The sequence below is a fragment of the Plectrocnemia conspersa genome, unplaced genomic scaffold (assembly GCF_051122295.1).
Source record: "Plectrocnemia conspersa isolate PC_06_02 unplaced genomic scaffold, ASM5112229v1 ptg000008l, whole genome shotgun sequence".
NCBI lineage: Eukaryota > Metazoa > Arthropoda > Insecta > Trichoptera > Polycentropodidae > Plectrocnemia > Plectrocnemia conspersa.
In genome coordinates, this window is record NW_028277172.1 from 5,175,240 (window position 1) to 5,198,966 (window position 23,727).

A 23,727-nucleotide genomic window follows, 5' to 3' on the forward strand; every position below is an offset into this window, starting at 1 on the left:
ATGTAAAGACTCGAAAACTTGATTTTTTAAGGAATACACTGCAGAAATTTCCTGTCCTGAGAGTGTGAAGATTTTTAAAATAGTATATTTACCTTTGAATATAGTTGTGGAAAGAGTTACTGATTTGGCCGGCAATTGAAGTGATTAGATCTAAGCAAATTCATCTAGTTTCGAATATTTTTTCATTGCCTTTGTTGACGCCCATTTCGCCTATTGTATGCTTTCGTGACCGCCATTTTACGGCATTCGAAAATATTAATGTTTGACAAGCCAGTCGGCTCTGATCGTCGTTATAAATCGGTCGGTACACGCCGAAATCAATAAAACTTACATACAAATACACGTGTTTTGGACTCGGACTTCAGAATTAACCAGTCCGCGTATTTTGATACACAACATTCTTTGACAAGAATACGTAGTTTAAATTGCTGTATTTCGAATTCTTGCGACACAAATTTCAACATTTTTGAAGAATTATTGTAACTAGGTAATAACGATACTTGGTACTACTACAAGACAATATGTATTAATAAACTTTTTTCATAAAGATCTGCAAAAAATACAAATCATCTACCAAAATTTATTTTTGATTCTTGAGAAGCTCCTAATATGACAAAATGAAAAATATGAAATTTATGCTTGATTAAGGATTTATCATACGCTTTGAATTATATATAATCAATAAGTACATATAATGCACGAATTAAATAAATATAGGAAATGTGTTGACATCTGCTAAAAAATATAAATTGCAAAAATCTCAAAGTATAAAAATGTTAATTGTATGTTAAGAAAAATGTATTTGAATGTAAAGATCATAGACAGAAATTATTTTCATAGCAACCTAATAAATGGTGTCGGTCCTTTTATACTTACATCTAGTTAGTGATAATTGCATCTAGCAAAGCTACTGCATTCGGTAGTAAAATAGTATAAAGAGCTAATTAAACTCGCGACGGCGTTAGCGTCTCAGTTAGCTTCGTACTCGCGTTCGGCGAGTGGCAATTCGTTCTACGTCTAGCTACGATCGGCGTGCGGCGAGCGGAGCGGCGGGTCGGCGACTCATCAGTCCGGCGCCCTCGCCCCTCGCCACTTCGCCCGTGCGCCCCCGTAGGCAGGACAGCGGCCACGGCGCTCGACGACGCACGGGTAAACAAGTCCGCGGGCGCCGACGCCGAACACCGAACACGTGAGGCGCCGCCCGGCGACGTCGCGACGCCCTCGTGTCTCACGCCGCCCTCGCGTTTGGTCTCGCTCCTTTCCCGCGCGCCGCCGCCCGATTTGCGCCGTTTTCCTACCGCCGTCTCTCGCGGCTGCGATAACGACGCTATGACGCATCGCGAGCGCCCGAAGGTTGGCGACCTCTTTTGCGCGCCTCTAACCTATTCTTGTAAATATGTGTCAAGGGCGCTCCCTCGACGCAGCGGGTGACGCCGCTGCCCCTTTAGCTCGCATAACCAACAAATCGAGGTTCACCTTGAACTTCATCCGCAGACACCGGCGGCCATCTTTCTTTTTCAAAAGAGACCATTTTCTTTTGTTAGATCCTAACACTCGAATCATTGGCCATAATGCGATAAATCTCATCAGACGGAACGCTTATTATCTTCCAAGAGTGTAACAATAATATTTCATTTTTCTAATATACTATTATCATCATGTAAACAATGTCATCAGTCCATTTATTCAATTCGATATTAATCGATTTTACTATAAGCATGAATGAGGAGATCCACTATGTACCGCGATGCTTCAAATTAGTATAAAATCCTAATGGCAAAAGCTATTCATTCTAAACCGAATAACGTGCCGATAGTATGAGTCTGTTGAAACACACCGTGGACGACTTTAGAGCTGATTCATATCTCGCTGAGAATCATAATAATACATTATTCCAATGTCAAAACGAGCGATCCATAGATTTAAAACAAAAAAGGCTCCAGATTAGGCTATACGTTTGTACCTCAAAATTCTTGTTATTTCAACCATTTCTTAAATATTTATAATGCCTATCTGATATTTAATGTAATCCAATTAATTCCAATCAATAGAATGCGAAAAAGAAATTAAAATATGTTAAAAAATAGTAATGATATTGAAGTTTTTTTTACGTTTCGGTGTTTACCCTTGATAATTAATTTTAATTTGTAACTATTCGAATATATAATATTTAAAAAATCTATTATTTTGTATAGTAACTTATTGAACACTCGTTGACTAATCAGCGCGTGCCGGACGATATACAAGACGGCGTCAGTTTGCTACTGCTACGTTCTTTGAGAGTATGGTCGGGAAAACGATTTATAGATAGGTTATAAAATGCATTTCAAACATGCTCAAAATGAAAATCTATATTAAGCTCACTATTGTATTAACTTTTAGTTCATTATTGAATTTGAGGTTGCTTTGTATTCCATACAAGTTCTCGATGCCATTTTCGAGGTTTCAGTACGCGAGGGTTAAGATAAAACACCTATCCCAAAAGCCTATATTAATAAAGCAACAAACAATCCTAATACAAAACTATTAGCTCGCACAGTATGACACAGTTGTAAAATATGTCTAATAAAAATAGACACGGGAATATTCTTGTTAGTTATTGAAAAGGCATTTGACACGGTATACCACAGCAGCCTATTTTATTTCATGCATTGAGGTTGTTGATCCATTACTATTAAGAGAACTCAATTGATCCTGCTATTTATCTCAATGGGAGTACCACATATCTTTTATGTGTATGTTAGCGATATGCCGATTCCTTGCTAGTTGTAATCTCATTATAAATCTACTTCAGAAGGCACTATTTAAATGACAATCACATACTTTCTTTTACTGCGTAAATTCAAAATATTATCACTTAAATTTTCTGAGGACGCAGAAGTTTTTTCGCTATCAGAAAAATCACTATCACTAGTGAATGATACAATTTTACTGTCAATTAATTCACCTTCACTGTCATTAAATTCATCGTTTTCGTCTTCGGAGCACTCTTCGGGTATGTCGATTATGTTTTCTAATATCTTGATGACTTGATAATTGATTCCCTTTTTTCTTATCCATTTTAATGTTTTATTATTCATACAGCATTGGTAGGCATAAACATCCTACCAATACCACTATTTTCTTTGTACTGGGATTACATAGATTTTATCACCTCTTACATGAATGTCAAAAGGTGGCGGTGTAGCTCTAAATCTGTTATTGAATAACAATCGTCACAGTAATTATAAATATATCTACATAGGAAAATTTAATCAGTGCTGACTAATGCTTCAAGTCTATAGTTATTCATAAATAATCTTATCTCACTTTTTGCAAATGGGTGTAATTTTTGTGCAACGTGTAAAAATAGAGAATTATGCAAAGATATGTCAAAGTAACATGCAAAGGTTATTTTCATCATCGACTAAATCTTCTGCTAACAGAATTTCCGGTGTTTGTGCATTAAATACTTTTTTAAGAATGATAATTTCAAAAAAGCATATAGAATTTTGAATATTACTATTTGGCATAGATTATGTCATAGAAGTGGAAGTAATATTAACACTTTTCTAATTGGTCATTGACAATAATTTATTTTGTCAACATGAATGTATTTAAAGAAAAATTTGGCCCACGTGTAAAAGTTACCGAAGGGGTTTTTTTGTTACAAAAATTAAATTAATAAACTTACAGGTTTTAAATGTCCTTCTGCACCTTTACATTTGCAAATTTTTGAGCTTCATTGTTGAGTTAACACCATTTCTTAATAAGGTTATTACTTGAATTATTTGAAATTTTAATTAGTCCATAAACACTTTAGAATATTTGTCTTTTAGTATTAAACACTGATTTAAAGTGTCCGCATCTGACATTTTAACAAGTTTAATAGGTTCCAAATACTAAAATATTTTTTAATTGTTTTTAATACAAAATCACATGCCTCAATGTGATTTTGGAAAGAACTGTGTCGTTTAGTGTCTGTAGATAAATTTTGCCTTTGTATTACACCAGAACGCCATGAACTATTAATTTTAGAAAATAACCAACACGGTTCAATATTAACCGAATTCAATGTTTTTGAGTAACATACCCTTAGTAGTGGTTTTTTTTACTGTACTTCGATTTGGATTGATAATATATTTCTCTAAAACTTCTATTTTGCTGTTTGCTATCTTTGGGGAATGGTCCTTTAGGTCTATTTGGTGGCAAACTTAAAATTAATCGTTGATCGTCATCAGAGATATTTCAATCAATATAATTTCAAAAATCATTTTGAGCAAAAGCAGTATCACCTAGAATTGGTTGCGGATCTGTACCGGCCAACGGTTGCATTGATCAAATCTCGAATGGTATATTAAATCTGTACCTTTATGTTATGATCGATTGTTTCGTCATTTTCTTCAATTTCACATTGTTTTTTTTAGTATAAATTGTTTTGAGTTTCAATAATTTATTCAGTGCATCCTGTTGCTGTTTTTTTCTTTTTTTTTCTGCTCTATTCAATATTTTTTCGAGCGCTCCGTTATTCGATTGTTATTATATTCAATTTATATTTTATAACGTTAGTATTTTTTTAATAATTTAATTTTATACACTTAATTTCATGAAATTATAAGCTTAATGTTTTTCATTAATTTAATTATGTATAGTTAATTTAACGAAATATAAAATTATTATTAAAAAAAAATCTATAACAAAATTTAATTTAATTTAAGAAAATATATTATAAAAAAAAATCGATTTTAGAAGTGAGAGAACATGTTACTACGATTTCATAAAGAAAGCTGAATTTTAAATCATAGAGTTATGAATATAAATGAAACGAAAAAATGAGTAATAAAATTCCCTCTTTTCAAAGAACATACTTCTCAAAAGCACATAAAATTAATAATTAACCACATAATCCAAGATCTCTAACACTCTGATGTCAGGTGGTGACTGAATTAATACATATGTGATATATAACATTTCAAACCAGCATTATTAAATTTATCCAAACCCATTGATTGAAACAAGAAATTGACAAAAAGGGATTAAAGCGGGCGATGTGAGAATAAGTTGCGGAAAAAAGTACCGACCCGTTGTTAAAATGGTTTTAACATAAAAGGTCATAAAACGACTTAGATTCGATGACTCACCGAGCCGGGCCATAAAGCGTTTTGATTGAATTTCTGGATATGAATAATCATTAAAAAATATAAAACGAGCGAACGTTTTAGAGGATGTATGACCTAAGACTTGATGCAAGACTATTTAAATTTTCAGTTTTGTATGAATGGATTTGTCTTGGGTTAATAATATATACATATTTTTCGATCCTCTTTGGATGCTTGCTCCCTTTCTTGCTAGATACGCCACAGTATGTATATAAACCTAGAAATAAAGACTATGAATTTATTTAGACACTAGTATTTTTATACGTTGAATTGGGGATTGGGATTATAAAGCGTAAGTATCTTGGCACTTGTATAGACATGTATTTGTTTGCCCAGTGTTAAAGATGACTTGAAACTATTTTATTGAACAAAATATCATCCTTTCTCGCTAGCTTAAGGGTATGTGCCACACAACACACAGCAAAACTTTTATTATTATGCTGAATCTATGCATCAGTTCAAAGAGCTTCTTTGCCAAATAACTCTCCGGTGCTTTTCTTGAAGACTTCCTAACGACGATTAGTTTGTAACTGGCTGGCGAGTGTAATTGTCAGAGTTTCAAACATTGTGCATAATTAAGTATTGACTATATATCTTTAGTCAGAACCGAATAATGTACAGTTTGAGTTTATATGGTACAATGCTGCTCATAATTTTTAACGTAATTTTTGAAGTCTGAGAATAACAAGACAACTGCAAAGATGTTTTTCATGCTGGAAACCGTGTCGTCACTTATATTTCATCATTTAAGGTTGCATTGTTATTTATTAATACTTCTTGTTTTGAAACGCTATAAATTCTCAATCATTTGCCCTTTTACTGTTGTAATAAGTGAATGTTTTTCCTAATGACCATCACAGCCTTGGTCTAATATAATTGTAGAAAAGCTTGATTTATCGGCATTTAATAATCAGTTATATTGCTTAAATGCTATTTTCTATCTAACTGTTAATATTTATTTGGTAAAAATGTTGCAACTCTTTCTACACTTAAGAATGCTTCATTAAAGAAAATCAACAATAATTAAAATTAGTCGCATATATGGTTATGATTCATCTTATCTCTTATATGCCCGACGTTGCCCCTTCACATTTAACATTTCATCACACAGAGAGCCTCTTTTGAGTAATCTTTTGAGATCTACCTCTGCAGATCCCTCGACGTTACCAACCACAACCAGCTGCTCCAAACGTCATCTTTCTTCTATAGTATGTCCAAAGCACTGGGACATCATCTCCGGGGAGTTCTTCAACAAATCTATTCAAGGTATTTGGAGCAATCTTCTCCAACATCACATCTGAAAGGCGTCGATTCTTTGTCTCTCCCTCTTGCAAAAAAGTTGTAGTTCACTTTTACAGTTTATTTTTGCCTCGACCAGAGGTAATATTGGAATTTTTATTACAAATAGTGTATACAATGTCTAAATATATCTATTGTTTTTGACCAAAGAGCAGAGGGAGAGGACAGGGATGCTTTTTTATATTTGTGCACACTGCAAATGCATTTTTCAGGCCGTTGTTGCTGCTGTTTCTACTCCTTTTTTGATACTATTCAGTATAAGAGTTATTGGAATTATTTACGTTTTAAAAAATTGCAATTTTTCATCACATTTTCACTTATATATTTATTTCAAAACTGACCACTATCTTATATGTGTCTAAAATTAGATACTCATTATTTTTTACTGTGAATGCAAATATGATAAAGAAGACATAAATCGTTAAAATATGTTTACATTTCGCTCTCTATAATATACGATTTTGACCCCTTATCTTTCAAAGACAGTCTTTGTTTATCCATTAAGCTTTCAATATATAATAAACATTTCTTTGTTTGTCGTTATCTTAAATGTGCAGATTGCGTTTATCTCTTTCGATCATTGTACACATTTTAGTATAATTTTTGCTAGGCTTGGTTGTGTATCGATACTTATCTTCTCTAGATGTTTTCGTAATGTATGAGGTCATGCTTGTAATGAACGTAAACATCGAGATAGAAGGATTCAGTTTGTCGTCAGTGCTGAGAGTTGAGAACGTTGACAGCAGTTGATTTTCAATTATTTAAACATTTATTATAAATACTTTATCAAAGTAATAATAGTTGATTAATTTTTGTTGGATTTGGATTTTAAAACAAATTGTTTTTTCATTACAGTTGTAAATAGTGGAAATCAAAATGAGTCTCGGTGGGAGATCTGCCAACAAAGGCGCCACCAAAAGTGGTGGCCATCAGCCCCAGGGAAAACAGACCAATAAAAATGCTGAAAAGTCTCAGGTGAGATATTCATTCAATTTTAACTTTCAAAGTATTTTTTTCGGAACGTTGTTTAATTATTATTCGTTTCAATAGCGAGGCGGCAAGGCTGTCGCTGACGCAGACGGAGAAGAAGTAGGCATAAGGAAGAACGTTCTGGCGTTGATGGAAACAACTTGTCGCACTGAAGAGGAGGTTTGCTCCGCGCTGCACGACTGCGATAACGACATCGAGAAGGCATGTGACATGCTTCTCGAAGACGCTGATCAAACGCAGGTTAATATTGCTAAATGTGATTTTCTAGGTTTGTTCAATAGTGTTTGATTAATGTTTTTATCGACGACAGGGCTGGCAAACCAACGAGAAGAAAAAGAAAAAGAGCGTCAATAGTGCACCAACAAATGCAGCTGGCACCGGAGCGGAATTGGAGGATTGGTCGACCGGAGGCGACAAAGGCTTGAGTGGCGTTCAAGCCGGCGTTGCGGGTTCGGCTCCTCATTCTAATGTCAGAGATCATCGGCCTTCATCGCGAGGACGGTCTAGCGGAAGACCATGTGAGTTCAATTGTGATATTTCATAAAAAAATTACGAAATTCACCGGCATTTCATATCCGATACTTCAGTGGCATTTTTATCCTTATTTATATTTTTAAATCATTCAATATCTTTCGTATTTTATAAATAAATATGATATACGTATTATCACATAGACGCCGGGGTACATGTGTTAATACAAATAAAAATATTACATTTTGTAATCTTTTTCCGTGATTTACTTTTACAACCTTTTCTTACAAAAAAGTGTATCATTTCTGCCTTTTGTGAAAACGACGAAAGGGATTTAAAAGAGTCTAATTTTTTTCGACAATATTTTTTTAAAATCTATTATTTAACTGTTGAGAGACTGAAATATTTTTAATCGAACGTAGAATGAGACCATGCTATGTCTTTTTGTCATTGTTTATACACGCACACAAACGCATTTCCTACTCAGACCTGATGACATTTATCAAACGTTAAACGCAATAAAACATATTTTTTACATTTTTTATTTACAAATAATAATATTAAGAAATGAATGATAAAAAACACATATACAAAAATTAAACCTAAATTACTTAAAATAAAACAAGGTTTTGTTTATTTTTTTCTAATTATCGGGGGTTTTTTTATAATAAAAAATGCTTTTAAACCTAGTGGAATTTATACATTATTACAATATTTAATGACTAAAATAAATGTTTATTTTATTTTTTTTAGACCGTGGTAGGGGAGGAGATGGTGGTCATATGAACAACGAGGATGGCGAGGGTATGTCTCGGGGCGGCGGAGCCAGACGGGGTCCTATGGGAAGAGGCGGCGGACGAGGAGGAGGTCGCGGTTCCAGTAGGGGCGGTCGGGGTTCGCGACCCCCTCGCGGCGGTCCGCGTCATCCTCAACATTCCGAGGAAAGCTGGGGAGCTGGCAACATGAACGAAGGGCAAGGTAAAAATAACAAACTGCATAACTAAACTAACGCTTGTGTTGTTTCCGTATCCTTCAAAGCAAATAAATATTTGCTTTAGATGGGTACGGTGACCAATTTCCTTTGGCCGAAGACTGGGACAACGAAGAATGGACCGGTTCACTGGCTGACACAAAGGTCTTCACGCCGTCTGCCACCTCCATCGAGCCGGTGACAATCAGCGCCGACCTAAGCATGTCGCCGCAGAACAACACCATGTCTGACCAAAACGCTATTCACGGGAACATGCCCAGCCTAATTCAACAGGTATTTAACACTACAAAAATTTTGCATTTTTTTCTGTCACAAAGATGAAATAACTCGATTTATATGCACTATAGTTATGCACTCATTTCATAAACTATGTGCTGACGATAGCCAGTCTAGACTGTTGTAGTTGCAGAAAAAATATGTACCAATAACGGGGGGAAATTATTAGTGCAAGTGGTAGTTTCGGAAGTTCCATTCCGGAGACTACAGCTTCGAAGCTGAACCTCTTTTTAGTAGACCTGTAAGTTATACAAAGATCTATTGTAGACAATTGTTAAGCAGAAATCTATTGTAATGTTAAAGAATCAGCTAAACAAATTTAATTATTCATTCAACCATTCATTGATCCAAGGTTTTTAAAAGGTTGCCACATGAATTAAGCGGATACATATTTGTAAAACTGTCCTTTAACCCCGATGTTTAATGTTTTGCAATGGCTGCGTATTTTTATACCACTACATAGGAAAGGGTAGATCCGTGTAAGAAGATTTTAAATCATTTTTAAAAAAGTACTGTGACCGGGAAGTGGTTAATGTTCAAATACATTGTAATATAAGGTACATAACTTACCGGATGATAATGAAATTACAATTTCTTACATGAGACCTTATAGGAAAAAAAGTGATATGGTTGAAATGAGCATGTAATTTTAAATGCAATTTGATTCATCTTATCTTTGTGGCAAAAATCTGTATACATTGTAATTATAATTATATTTTTCATAAACTTTCATACTAATCACAAATAATCCTTGAACAGCAGGAACCCAATAGTGACTATTCCAAGCAGAGCGGAGTCGGCATGGGAGCGGAAACGTCTCCAACGCCGCCTCCGTCCATACCTTCAGCGTTGTTGCCTCAAGATCCTGCGATATACGCGTACACAAATTCAACACATCACATGCCTAAAGTAAGCTGCTGCTTGATTTATGTTCTCTGTACGCTTTACCTGATCGCTTCTGTTTGCAGTCACAGAGTCCAGTTGCGATGAATGTCTCGGGCACATTATCGGCAGCTCAATCTCAGTATTTCTCACAGTTGACGCAGAAGTCTGAATCGATGAAGCAGCAGAGCATGCTCAATACTCAGGGTGAATTGATTATCTTTTAAACGCAAAATAGTTAATGTGACGATAGAAATCTTATGCTAAATGTATTTATTTTAGTGTACAACACAAATTATGGAGTATACGGTTCGGAAATTAGCCAAAGAAAACCTGTAGTACGAGCGCGAGTACCTCCACCTTCCAAGGTGACAAACGTTTTCGTAATAATTTTTATTTTTTTCTACAAAACACTGCCGGCATCCAGGATTAGCAGCGATCAAAACTTCCTAACTATTCACTTCCAGTTCGGTTGCGACATCCTCATGTTATTTTTTTTATGTTTTGAGCTTACTGCATCTGATGAAAATTGAAGTTCATTAAATTGTAAATTAGAAGTTGCTTCCCGAATGTTTATTGAACCTAATTTGGTCTATGTATCCTTCGCTTTTTTCACAGCTGCCTCGCTTACCTCTAATCTAACACATACAGTATTTATATATCAATGGCATTTTTTTAACGATTTGTTTCTTCCGAAGATTCCCGCCAGCGCCGTGGAGATGCCCGGCGATCTGGGAAGTTCGTCCATCGGTATGCTGGATGTTCAATTTGGTGCTTTGGATTTCGGTTCGGACACGACGTCGTTCCTCAACGACGGAGTGTCCGGCTCGGTCTCAAATTCTATAAACAATAGTGACAAATATATTGCCACGGTGAGCAACTTGCTATTAAAACACAAACCTATATTTGAATATTCGATTTATTAATATTATTATCGGCTTTCTAGTCGAGTTCGTTAGATCACGGGATGTCAGATTCCGGAAATGCGATGGCATCGTCTCAACAATCGGCGTCACTGGAGATCCACCAATCGGCGCCCAGTTCCATGTCCAACGACGTATCGGCGTACTCTTCGAGTGTGCCGAGATCGACGCAAATGATGACTTCAGATTCTTTATCTACATCTGCGTCCGAACAGAATGCAACAGGGTCCAGTTCACAGTATGGAAGCGGCGTTTCAAGGACGGCAGCGAGTGCTTCGTCGTCACACGCACAACTGACTACCGTAGCAGGTATATTTTATTACTATAAATATTTGCTATAAAAATTAATGATAGGACGATTCCAAATTTTTTACTGATTCTGATACAATTTCCGATTCTGATTGCTACAATGTAAAATAATGAATTTAAAATTTATTATTTTTACTACTATTTATTTAAAAAAATTTTGTTATATACAAAGCAATTTCTTTTTATCCAAAATTAATATTAAAAATGTGTTGTACAAAGTATGTATATTAATAAAGTTTATAAAATATAATTGGACATCATGTTTATTAAAAAAACTGGTGTAAAAGTTTAAACCAGAGTTTCTCAACCTTTTTTATGTCAGGCCACATTATAACGCCTTAAAAGATATTACTTAGCAATTCATATTTCAGTCCTAAAATTCCTAAATTATGAAGTAAACACATTATCAACTCTCCAGTTTCGCCTTTCTACTGAAAAAAATCCAAAGAATCGTTTTCGGAATCGGAAGTTAGGTTAAACATTAACTGATTTCCTAAAAAAGTTCCGATATTTCCGATTCCACGCAACAAAGACGTACAAAATTAAATATAATCATCTCATTCCACGGAAGAACATTGTTTACATAAACAATTCAAGTTAAAAATATTTTTAATGTTGTGGGGAACTATGGTGGGGAACTAACACTAGTTTAAAAAATGCTTACCCATGATATTTATCGTCATTTCTTATTTAAAATTGCGCGCTGAATCCGAAAACGAAGTCAAAAATTAAGAAAGTAGAAAAGTTTTTGAGTTATTGCCATATTTTCGTATTTTTCATTCTTAAAAGTGTTTTTACTTGGATCTAAATATCTCCAGTTCTATATGAGTGATTATGAAGTATTTTATATTAAATTAAAGGTAATTGAATTTCCTATAAATCGTCCATACAATACTTTCTAATCAGATTTTCGGTTTAGCCACTATTGATGAATTTGTCTACGGTTTTGGATAAAAATTACTTAGGTTCGATTTGTTCAGTCTCCTGTGTATTATCAGTTTCGTGAGTGAGAAACCATCAAAAGTCACCCATTAAGTTCCAAAACCTTGCTAGCAACGTTCCATGGCCATCATGATGAGCACTGTGAACGTTTTCAACAGCAAATGAAGGTTTATTTTCTTTGTAATAGATCAGGCTTCACATCTAAATACGAAACTGAGACTAAAAAAATTTTTAGGTATGATAAACAACAACGGATTTCCTATTAAATGATTTATTCTTCTTTTCTTTATTTTATTTATAAAGAGTACATTGAAATTTTGCTTGTAAATTTTAATGTTAATAAAACTTGTAAGCCTTTATTTATTATTGTTTAAATTACTCAACCTATGTGACCCGCCACATGGATTTATTAAAAAAAAAAAAAAACATGTGACCCGCCACATGGATTTATTAACAAAAATATAGCAAATTTTACCCACTTGGGATAAAGGTTCGCCATCCCTGCCCTAGGACACTAATATGGCTAAAATTTGTAAAAAAAATATATGTATTTTTTTAAATGCCTAATTATTTTTATTGTATATTATATCTTGACCTAAATTTAATTATTATTTATGTATATTCAGAGGTTTTCATATGCAGACGTGTCCCATTTAACAGCCGAAAAATGACTGCAATTGCAGACGTGTCCGCGAAAGTGTTAAAATAATTCAAAATCGTCGATTAATTCATAAATAGTGTCTAAACTGATTCGATTGTATAGACCAGGGTCGACCAACCCAAATTATCTTGTGGGTCACTTTGGACATGCATCGTAACTCCGCGGGCCACATATAAAATTATATATCCCCATAATATATTTAGATACACTATAGACATTTTTTTTGAGTGAAAAATTGAAACATAATAAGTTATTATTATTGTGTTTACTACTATTCTTACATGTAAACATAGATAATATAATAATAATGATACTAAAAGTATATTGTAAAGAATCTCGCGAGTCAGAAAAATCTTCAAAGCGGGCCGCGGGTTGGGTACCTCTGGTATAGACAGTTGATAGGAAGTTCAATTATTGTTATATAAAATATTTTGCAATTGACGAACTTGAACCGGAAATATTTTCAATTTAGTAAAAACACTTTTTTTTAGAAAGAAAAACACGAAAATTGAACAATATCTCAAAAACTGTTTCACTTTCTTAATTTTTGTCTTTATTTTCGGATTCAGAGTGCAATTTTACATAAGAAATAAATCAAATGTCATGGGTCAAAATCGCTGTAATCTAGTGTAATCACTGCTGAAGCTCAAGGCGCCAAAGTATATCGAAAATAAAGTTGAAATAAGCGAATGAAGTAATACTCCCAGAACAAATTAACCATTAAATTATGTGTGCTAATATAATAAACAAAATTAAAAATAATAATAAACTAGTAACTTCTCACGCCAAAAGGAAAATGAAATTCTGTTATCAATAAGTCACAGATTATGCTATTATAAAATTCGGGATATAAAATCTTACACTTGCAGGAGAATAGCACAAAATGGCACTTTAAAAGTGAACAATTGTGAGGTACACTCAACTCGCAAACTGTGAACTACATCTAATAATATACTAAATACGATGACCGAGCTGCAAACATTCGATCTCGACCATGTGGACCACAACAAGCAACTGATTCACCTTCGATAATAGAGCTGGAAATAAAGCAAAAGTGTAAAATTACTAAGAACTGGTAACCCTCCTTCCGGCTGTACCAACTCACTACTGCAGATCTAATAAGTCGATTCCTCATCTATGTCAATTCAACACATTCCTTTATTTTCAATACAGAAAAAATATCGTCTCCTGTGGAGATAAATTTCTAATGTTGTGAAGGATGAAAAAGTTTTTATTCCTAAACCATACAAAGGTCAATGCGCTTAATTAAAAAAAAAAATGATTTACACATTGTACAAAAAGAAATTGCTAATGATGTAAACATAATTATAATTTAATGTTTTTTATTGTTTCTGAACAGTCTGCTAAATGGATCATATTTAATGAGGACAATTTAAATTAGCAATATATAAAATGAATTGTTTGTGCATTACTGTTTGGTCAGAACGGTGAACAATTAATTTTATGGAACAAAGTATTTATTTAAATACACATATTTCTCAAAATAATTCCCTGTTAAATATCACCCACATTTAATTTGCATATTTATATGTTCAAGGCTCATTCGCATGCATTGTTTTAACATTTTTAATCTTTTACAGGTCTAGAGAGCCAACTAACGGGAAAATCGTCAGGTGCGTCGGCGATATCTAGTCAACAGTCTTACTCCTCGTATCCCGGACAGAGCGCTGCCTATGAAGTGGCGCAGGCTCCCAAGCAGCAGTATCATACGCATCACGGGTATCCAGGAAACCCGTATTCCCAAGTGCGTTTATATGCTTTTTTTTATCGTTTACTTCTCATATGTAGAACTCTGTTTTTGACATTTTCGAGGAATATTTTTAGGTGAATTCAAGTGCTACGGCTTTCACGGCTGCGTCGAGTATAGCATCAGCGAGTGCTTATCCTCCGACGAATACGTTGAATCAGTACCAGCATGTCTCACAACCATTAAATACATATCAAGTATGTTTTAGTATTAATTAGGAATGGTTTATTGCTTACAACGATGAGATTGATTAATTTTACACGTATTTCGTTATTTATTTTGCAATTTTCTTATGATTTGAACCACTTTTTTGAATCGTAGTCTGGGAACACATTCTCACCTTTTAAAGTATTAGTCAGGATCATTCAAATGCATTTAAAATGTATGTGATTGTGATAACTTGTGAAAATAATTATTTAAAAATATAATAACTCGACAGGGCATATTTTGAAATAATTAAAAAATAGATATAATCAATAATATCTATTATAACAATGTCATGAACATTTTTAAAATTCGACCTCTTGTTAAAAACATAAACCATAGAACACAATCGATTTTTAATATATTATAAGAGTCAAATGAAAACTTTAAATATGTTATGTTTTGTAATTTATTGGATGGAAAGGGTTCAAGAGGGCATTATTCTAGGTGGTCTCCATGGTGCTAAACACTAGTTTTACAGTGCTTAGAAAGTGCGTGGATTCTTCTATTAAAATAAATATTTTGGTGTGAACCATTCTTGAAACTTTTCTCTCCCATTACATTTTAATGATCCAAAGATGTGGGATCTTGTATAGTTAGTTACAGCTGCTGAATAGGCAGTATGGAGCTGAGCATTTTCACGATTAAACAAAACATCCATACTCAGAAGTCCATGTCATTTTGATTCGATTACAGGTCAAAGATGTTATACTGGAAACAGTGCTCCTCAACAAGGTCAGAATAATCTTTCCCACAAATGGCTTCACCCCTTCAGTACTCGACGAATAACATAGCGCTGCTTTACTTTGGTGCATCTTGCAAGTGCGGCTACCATTTTAGCTATTGTCGTCTTTGTGTCGCATGAATTGCCAATTAACAATATAGAACAATAGTAATTTATAAGGTTTTCATTTGACTCACCCATAAATAAAACATCCAGAAATTGTGTCAATTCAATATATAATTATTAATTTATTTATTTAAATAATAAATATATTTTTTCGTTTAGAATTCATCCGTCTACGGTGGCAGTGGACTCTATACGGGATCTGGAGTGTCGTATAACAGCTACCAGGCGTTACAAAGTAATTCCAATAAAATTTCTTCAAACGTCAAGGAGTCGCAGGTATGACTCGTTTCTTGATTATAAATAACCATTTATACGATGCGCTTCATTTATGTTTTATTTTTTAGTACGATACTGCGGTGACGACGGCTAATCTCTCTATCAGCCAACCTACTCAATCGACGCAGGCCTCGTCAAAGATATCTTCCACTTCCGGTATTAATCGTTTGTTACCTTTGTAATTTGTCATTTATGTTATGGATTTACTTTTAATGAACACCAATAATCGCTACGTTTAGGTAAGACTAATTCGTCGTCGTCAACATCGGTAATGAACAGCGGGTCGGCGGCTGCGGGGGGACACGTCAACACTGTTCCCATGGGGCAGTACATTATGAGCCAACCTTATTATCAACAGCCTATGCCTTATTCGTACGAAGACGTCCAGGTGATGCAGCAGCGATTGCCGCATCATTTGGTAATTATTTAACATTTTGCATAAAAATAGGACGTAGGAAAGGTGGTAATGCTACAACATTGTTTAATGATTCGCAGCCGGGTGCTTATTATGAAGTCGGCTACGGTAGTGGAGGCGGTGGAGCAGGAGCTGGCGCTCGTGACGCTCCTCTCGGTTCGTTTGCTGGTTCGTTAGCCGCGGGTACGGCCGATACGAGGTTCGGACGAACAGAAGCGCCGTCACCACAAGCCGTGGCCGGAGGCGGCGCCGGAGCCGCTCAACCGCCTCAGACTGCGATACCTCCTTACGCCTATTACGCATACAGCGGAAGCATGCTGCCAGCTGGTTCCTTCCAACACCACTACGGTTCGCAGCCCATCTATCCGGTATGTATCAATTTTCAACACTTCAGGAGAGAGTGATAATTTGGAATGAGTGCGATTTAACAAGGAATTGTTTTAAGAGATATGTGCATTTAACCCTTTGATTAGTGAGTTATGTTTTTAGCATATATATTGTGGGAGTGAGCTAATTTTTACGTTTGAGTTTTTTAATTTGTTTTATTTAATTTTTTCAAATTTTTTATTTATTTATTGATGAAGCAGTGGTTATGCAACCCACAGATTGAAAACCACTGATAAAATAATTTTAGCATATGAACCAATACAATGCAGAACATTTGATAAATTTTTGTTTTTTAATTCCGTATAATTCAAAAGTTATCATATCTTTTTGTTATAAATCTGTGTTGCGCAAAGTTCTCGCGAAACAGCCCGTTTTTGCAGATCATCCAGGAAAAAAACGACCCGTCGGTCAAGTGTTAAAATGGACTATATTTTTAGAAATAGAAGAAGTAACATTGTATGATGTATTTTTTAAACATTTATTATTCAGTATTTCTAATCTCCAACATAATTGAAAGGATACTTGACGACTGTTGAATATTGGTTATTTTAATATTTATAATTGTATTGGTTATTTTATTATTGGCCGAGTCTTTCACAAGAAAGATGACTGAGAAACCCTTTTGGAGAATCTGGAGTCTCATCGCTATCGCTTCGCCTGGGAATTTATTCTTCAATTTTGTGCGTTATATATCATTTAAAAAAAAAAAAAAAAAATTATTTAATTTAAAAATAATAATAAAAAACGTTTAACTGAGTCATAAAAGCCGGTTTTCAGTATATTTGTAGAAACTCCGCTTCTCATTAGTGTCAACAAAAAAGCAGTACTACTCAGACTTGCTAGTGTGGCGGACCACTATTTGATTAGTACTGAATCTAATTGATATGATTAAAGTTGCATTGATTAATTTTATTATTACTCATGTCAGATTGCGACTGCGGGAGGTACCGGTTCGTCTAGTTACGGCGCTGGCAAAGGTGTTGGTGGTGCGGGTGCTTACGTCGGAAGCGCTGGCGGAGTAGTTGGAGCATATGGTGCACCCACAGCTGCAGCTGCGCCACCACCGCAGCCTTATGAAGCTGTCCAACAGCAGCAGCCGACCCAAATCAACTCGCACCAGCAGGAGTACAAATCAGGTTTGTCTCCAATCTCCATATAAAAGTTATGCTATTTGGTCTGCAATTAAATCTATCCTATGCTTGTTGCTAATAATTGCTTGTGCACATTTCTTTTGCTACAAACTAATTACAAAATTTTCTACGAGTCTTTATTTAGTAGAATAAATTTGGTAATGGTTTTCGTTGTACTTGAATGATCCCTTATCACTACTAGAATTTAATTTTAAGTATCGGTTGAATGTAATATATGCAATAATACATTAATATATATTATTATTCAGAGCTCATACAATATTGGTCGTTATATGTATACATATATTATACGTATGTTGAAATAGTAATCTTATGAATGTCAATGAATACAATTTTTTTTATATATTTATTATATTTATATAATTTATTTCAAAAAGCTCCTGAGCCCACGTTCCTAGTATACACGTCTACAATTTTTCGAATGATGATTTGATAATTTTATAATCAATCAAATATTTGATACAATAATGCTGATAATTAAACATTTTGTTAGGGTCTGCAAATGTTCAATATCCAGGTAATTTCAAGTCTTGTAGCTAATAATAGTAGACTACATGTGGATATATTACTTAGTAATCATAAAAAAGGATGCTAATATTCCAATTGTATTGGTTTATATATCATTACGGGCATATTTTTACAGGGAGAGTGTGTACGCAGACCTAGATCTAAGCGGAGATATAAATGTTGAAAAGAAAAGTCCGTCACAAGATTGATTGTTCAAGGCTAGTTATATAAATATGTTGATGAGATTGCTGTTTAATTCTCTGTATCATTTTTTGATATTAAATACAGATGACGCATACTTGCGTCATCGGCTCTTAACGATATTTTTAAGTGTTAAATGAAAATTGTATCTTTGAATATAGTGTTTTTATGGATATTATGCGGCAATAACTTTTGGGCAACTGTTGAAGCTTTTTTCTTTGTGATGCTTTCCTAATCTTATTCTAATCTTAACACCTCGCTATTCTAAAAATTGTGTTAATCCAAAGGTGGCGGATACAACTCCACCCAGCAGTCCAGCGGTGTGAAGCAGGGCGTGACAAACTCAAATTCCGGAACGGGAGATCTTAACAACGCTATGTACGGTGGAAAAGGGCACGTTTCGCTTGGCAAGGTAAACGTAAGTATTTTCAATCGTCATCGTCGTTATTATCGTCGTCGTCCAATTGTTTAGAATTAATTTAAATTGAATTTATTATAGTACCTGCGTATCGGGTGGGGGTTGTTATAGTAATAATAACGATAGGGTTGATGTTTGAAGTACTTTTTTTTATAGTAAACATAATGTTTGTGTCTCTCAGAGTTACGATAAAGCGTATCACAGTGCAACTCCTCCGCCACCGTTCGGTTTGGGCGCAGCAGCTGGTGGAGTGGCCGGTGTCGGGGCCGGTGGATACGCAGCTCCACTGTACCTGCCGCACGCGGCCATTCCACCGCCGCCGCAACAGCATCAGGTGTGTTTCCCACTCTTCCAAGTCGTCCGAGACACGCGTTAGCGTTTCCTTTTTTATTATTATATATATATATGGTTTTTGATTTGCGATTGATTTAAAAAATGGATTTGGTAGTTTTTTTTTTTTTGGTTTGTTGGTTTTGTTATAATTATTAGTGCAAATGGAAAAGATAGTCTTGCGATTGCGGACGTTGCATGTTTTTTCTTTTTGGTTTTGGATGAAATTCTATTGTTTTTAGTTATATGCAAGACGTAGGAGATCTGAGATCTATGCTTGATTCTTAAATATCTTTTTATCACCAGATACTGCGATTGTTTTTCTTTTAAATATTTTTATGCTAGTGTATGTGCATCTAGCATGATTGCAATCGTCCTGTATTCTTTAACATATTGGAAACGTTGCATTCAAATCATAATTTCAACATTATTGATTTGAAAATTGGTGAAGTTTCATGTTTAAATAATCAACGGTTTAATGAGTTTCATTTTTTTAATGCACCATTTGAATGATACAATACAGTTTTTATAATCAAAGTTATTTAGTTAAATAAAATTAGGAAGGAACTCCACGTATGTGTACTGAAAATTTTAAATTAAGTTTATACAAAATATGTTTTTATAAAATTTTACCCAATGATGACATTGGATCTGGCAATTCTCGCCAAAGTAGCAAAGCTGTATCTGATTTCAGCAATCAAAGGGTTAAAATCATAATGTATGACACATTCTTAAAATTTTTAAATGCTGAAAGAACATAATCAAATTTATGTAAACATATTGCCACAAAAATATCACATTGCATTTGTGATGTATAATAATTGAAAGTACCCATTGAAATAAAAGCTGAGTGCTGTTTTATTCTCATGTTGAAATTTTTTTTTTGTATATCAATAAGTTTAGATACTTGGTCTTTATAAAGTGATACAATTAAGTTTAGCTAGTATTACATATCGTTAAAAATTCTAATGTTTAAATATATAATAAATTTGCTGGCGTTTGTGTTGCGGTATGAAGTGCAATATTCAAGATATAACTGCTTTATATATATATAGATAGATACTTACATATATTGGATAATGCCACGGAAATGCCACTCTTTATATACAGCTTTTAAACTCTTCAATTTTTAATGAACCCTCCTTCCCGGTCATGCCCGAGTTAACTTGGAAATTTGTATTTTGTGAATTCTCATTAAAAATCAGCAAATCTATCGAGAAAATTATCAGCTTTTTTTGCTATAAATTAAAATACGAATGTTTTTAATTATTTTACAATGGCTGCATAGGAAAGGGTGGGTCCGTGCCAGATATTTTTTAAAAAGTTTAATGACCGGAAAGTGATTAAAAATATTTTTATTGAGAAATATTATTATATTCTGATCCTAGGTTTATTAAAATAGGCAAAATGAAAGTGCGTAGATATTGAGGAACTTGTTCTGTCGTTATAACCTAATATAAAAACTCATTTTATATTTAATTTTTAAATTGAAAACATTTTGCAAAGCCTGGATTAGCTCAGTGTATTTTTGATGGTTCTATATAAGCCAATATATTGACTTCAGGTGTGAAAGCATCTAATGTGATGTTCAAGTAAATTATTAGAAGGAATATCGGAGACATGTGCCTAATTTATTAGCATTAAAATAATAACCGGTCTTATGGCACTTAGTGCTTGTGTTACTTTCAGTATCGAAATAGGTTTTTTATTTTATAGTCAGACTTTTACTTTCAGTATTGAAATAAGTTTTTTATTTAATGGTTATTAATTACTGCTTTAGATGTTTTTTGTGAAAGATTGCAATTGATTATTAAAAATTCAACTTAAAATCAGTTAGGATAAAGCAACATTTTTATGCACTGTGTTTTTTGAATCACCATTTTTATTTGTCTTTGATGCATCATTTTGACGCTATGGTGTTGGAAAAACATTAGTTCTAGGCATCTTTTTTTTTCATTTTTGTCATCTCATTTGTATTGTCCTTTATTTTTCATTATTATTGTTTTGGGTAAGACTCGACTGCGACCAGTTAATTTACTTTTTTTTATATGTTTTTTTACACACAATGCATGATTTTATTTTAATGAGTAAATGTATTTTGTAGATGGATGGGAGAGTTAACAATAACCATAGAAGGGTAAGTCCTTTTACTATAATTTAATTTTAGTTTTAGTCATAATTTTATACATTTTAAAAACTTGTGAAACTGCACGGTTATGCATGATATTTATAAAGCTTAGCGGTTTAGGTTTTCAATTTAATTTTCTTTTCCGATCTTAACAATTTGATATTATGATTGTTTCTGTTCTTATTTGGTTTTTATTGTTATTTTTTCAGGACAACGGTACTAACAATCAGCGCGGTGGAACTACAGGCCAGAGCAAGCAAGGCGGCGGCTCCAAGCAGGGCTACTCTCAGTCCTACTGGACACCGAACTAAAAGCAAATCAGAAGCCATTGTATATTAACAGAAATACATGCGACATCGCACTTAAAACACACACACACCACACAACACATCCATATATATATCCATCCGTAAGTTATGTTTTTCATTACGACTGACCGATTCCGAGAGCAGATGGTGCTTTGTTATGAGTAAATGATGGAAACGAATAATAATAAAAAAATCATATACAATACATATGTGTGTATATTTAATATTTTGACAAATTGTGAATAAAAAAATAGTAATTATGCGATCGATCGGCAGTGGATGTAAGAAATCTGTGATTTTAATTTTTTTCCAACCATTGCATTGATCGTTTTTGTGTGTATATTATATATAAAGAAATGTATACATGCACGTTGGTGAGGCATGTATAAAGACATCTGACTAAATAGTTTTTTTTTTGTCGATTTTGAGTCAAGTTTATATATACATTATAACAAAAATATGCTTTAGAGGTTAATTCAAATATATATATGGAGGAAAAAAAAAACACTTATTTTGTGTTGTGCTTATATGTAATTTGTGTAATTTTCGGATCGACGGCAATTTTTTTTATATTATTATATAATATTATATATACGATAAATTTACATAGTTGTTTTATACGGAAGTTTATAAAAATAAAAAATTAGCTTAAAATGTCGGAACGAGTAGTTAAAAAAATATTTTTCCTAAACGAACGCTCTCGATTGATCTCTGTGTATTAAGATTATCTTATTTAAACAACGGACAATAATAGCGAAAGAATAAATATAAATCGCAAAACAATTTGGCAGTAATGCGATAACGTTTTTCACTGAAATTTTACGCATGCGTCGGTCGCTCATTTTCGCTTGTCTCTTTCATATGTAATTAAATTGTGTTAGTTGATTAGTGAAATATATTATAATATATTGTCAGTATTATAAATACGTATCGCGATTGCTCTGTTTCTTTTCCTTCTCTTACAGTACAACACAACACACAATTAACTTTTGTGTAAACATATGTTGAAATGTCAATTGCGAATCTTCCTAGTGTTTAATGTGCGATTTCGTTGGTTATTGTAATATGAATGTTGTAACATTTCCGTTTAGAGGCGTTTTTTCAATTCATCATCAATGTGATATCTGTTTATATAAATGTGTTGATCAGTGTTTGAGCAAATCTTTTTTGTTTTTAATCTGTACCCGAGAGTATGTGTAAATGTTATTTTTGCACTAGTATCGGATTTTTTACATCTCATAGGGATTTTTTAACGCATTATATGTACATTTTTTTTGGTGGCGCCTAAATTTTTTTTACGAGTTACTTTTTTTTTTACGATGAACCACGCCGGTTATAGGGTTTCTCCAAAATACAGTGCCTGTGCGTGATAGATAATAAAGACAAAGACTCAATCAATGTAGCATCGTTTAAAAAAATTGTAGCCGCAATTACAATTTTTTATTGTTTTCGATTATGTTCTATATATACTGCCAACTTGTTTAATATATCGTACATTTTTTTTTGTATGTTTAAAAACAAACGAGATCACTATATATAATATACATGTGTACAAAAATGTGTCATTTTTATTTCTCCAATTAACTTCAATGTATTTGATCTGTCGATGGCCATGATTGGATGGCATCAGTCAATAAATAAAAAGTTTATGAAAAAATACTTTTGTATTAATTAAAACCTTTTTTATTTATCTTTTTACGTATTTCTTTATATATAATATATTATACTCGTAATGAAGATCATAACATAATTTTTAAAGTGTGTGCTTTTTATATGTCCATCATACGATGCAATTGAATCAATTAATAAAATAAAAAAAAACACTTAATATACTGTTAGAGTGTAACCTAAGTTTCGAACGTTTCGCAAAATACCCCTGTGACTTTGTGTATAAATTTAATT

The 23,727-nt window shown here is 33.6% G+C and overlaps 1 protein-coding gene across 50 annotated transcripts; it reads left to right on the plus strand.

Annotated features, from left to right (window-relative positions):
• The first annotated feature begins 1,008 nt into the window (after positions 1-1,008).
• On the plus strand, positions 1,009-22,018 carry lig (ubiquitin-associated protein-like lingerer). Of its 50 annotated transcripts, none has more exons than XM_088190123.1 (23): positions 1,009-1,149; positions 6,291-6,404; positions 7,293-7,412; positions 7,488-7,667; positions 7,738-7,945; positions 8,652-8,876; positions 8,957-9,162; positions 9,925-10,074; positions 10,134-10,254; positions 10,330-10,415; positions 10,746-10,919; positions 10,994-11,279; positions 14,484-14,647; positions 14,728-14,847; positions 15,864-15,980; positions 16,049-16,145; positions 16,220-16,398; positions 16,476-16,763; positions 17,711-17,918; positions 18,929-19,059; positions 19,241-19,393; positions 21,494-21,526; positions 21,727-22,018. In XM_088190123.1, exons 3-23 carry the CDS (start codon positions 7,314-7,316, stop codon positions 21,826-21,828), a joined length of 3,327 nt encoding a protein of 1,108 aa, XP_088046249.1. In that variant the 5' UTR covers positions 1,009-1,149; positions 6,291-6,404; positions 7,293-7,313; the 3' UTR covers positions 21,829-22,018. The 50 variants fall into 50 exon arrangements, with proteins under 50 accessions (XP_088046249.1, XP_088046252.1, XP_088046256.1 ...); XM_088190126.1 differs by having other exon boundaries at positions 16,049-16,136; XM_088190130.1 differs by having other exon boundaries at positions 8,990-9,162.
• The last annotated feature ends 1,709 nt before the right edge of the window (positions 22,019-23,727 follow it).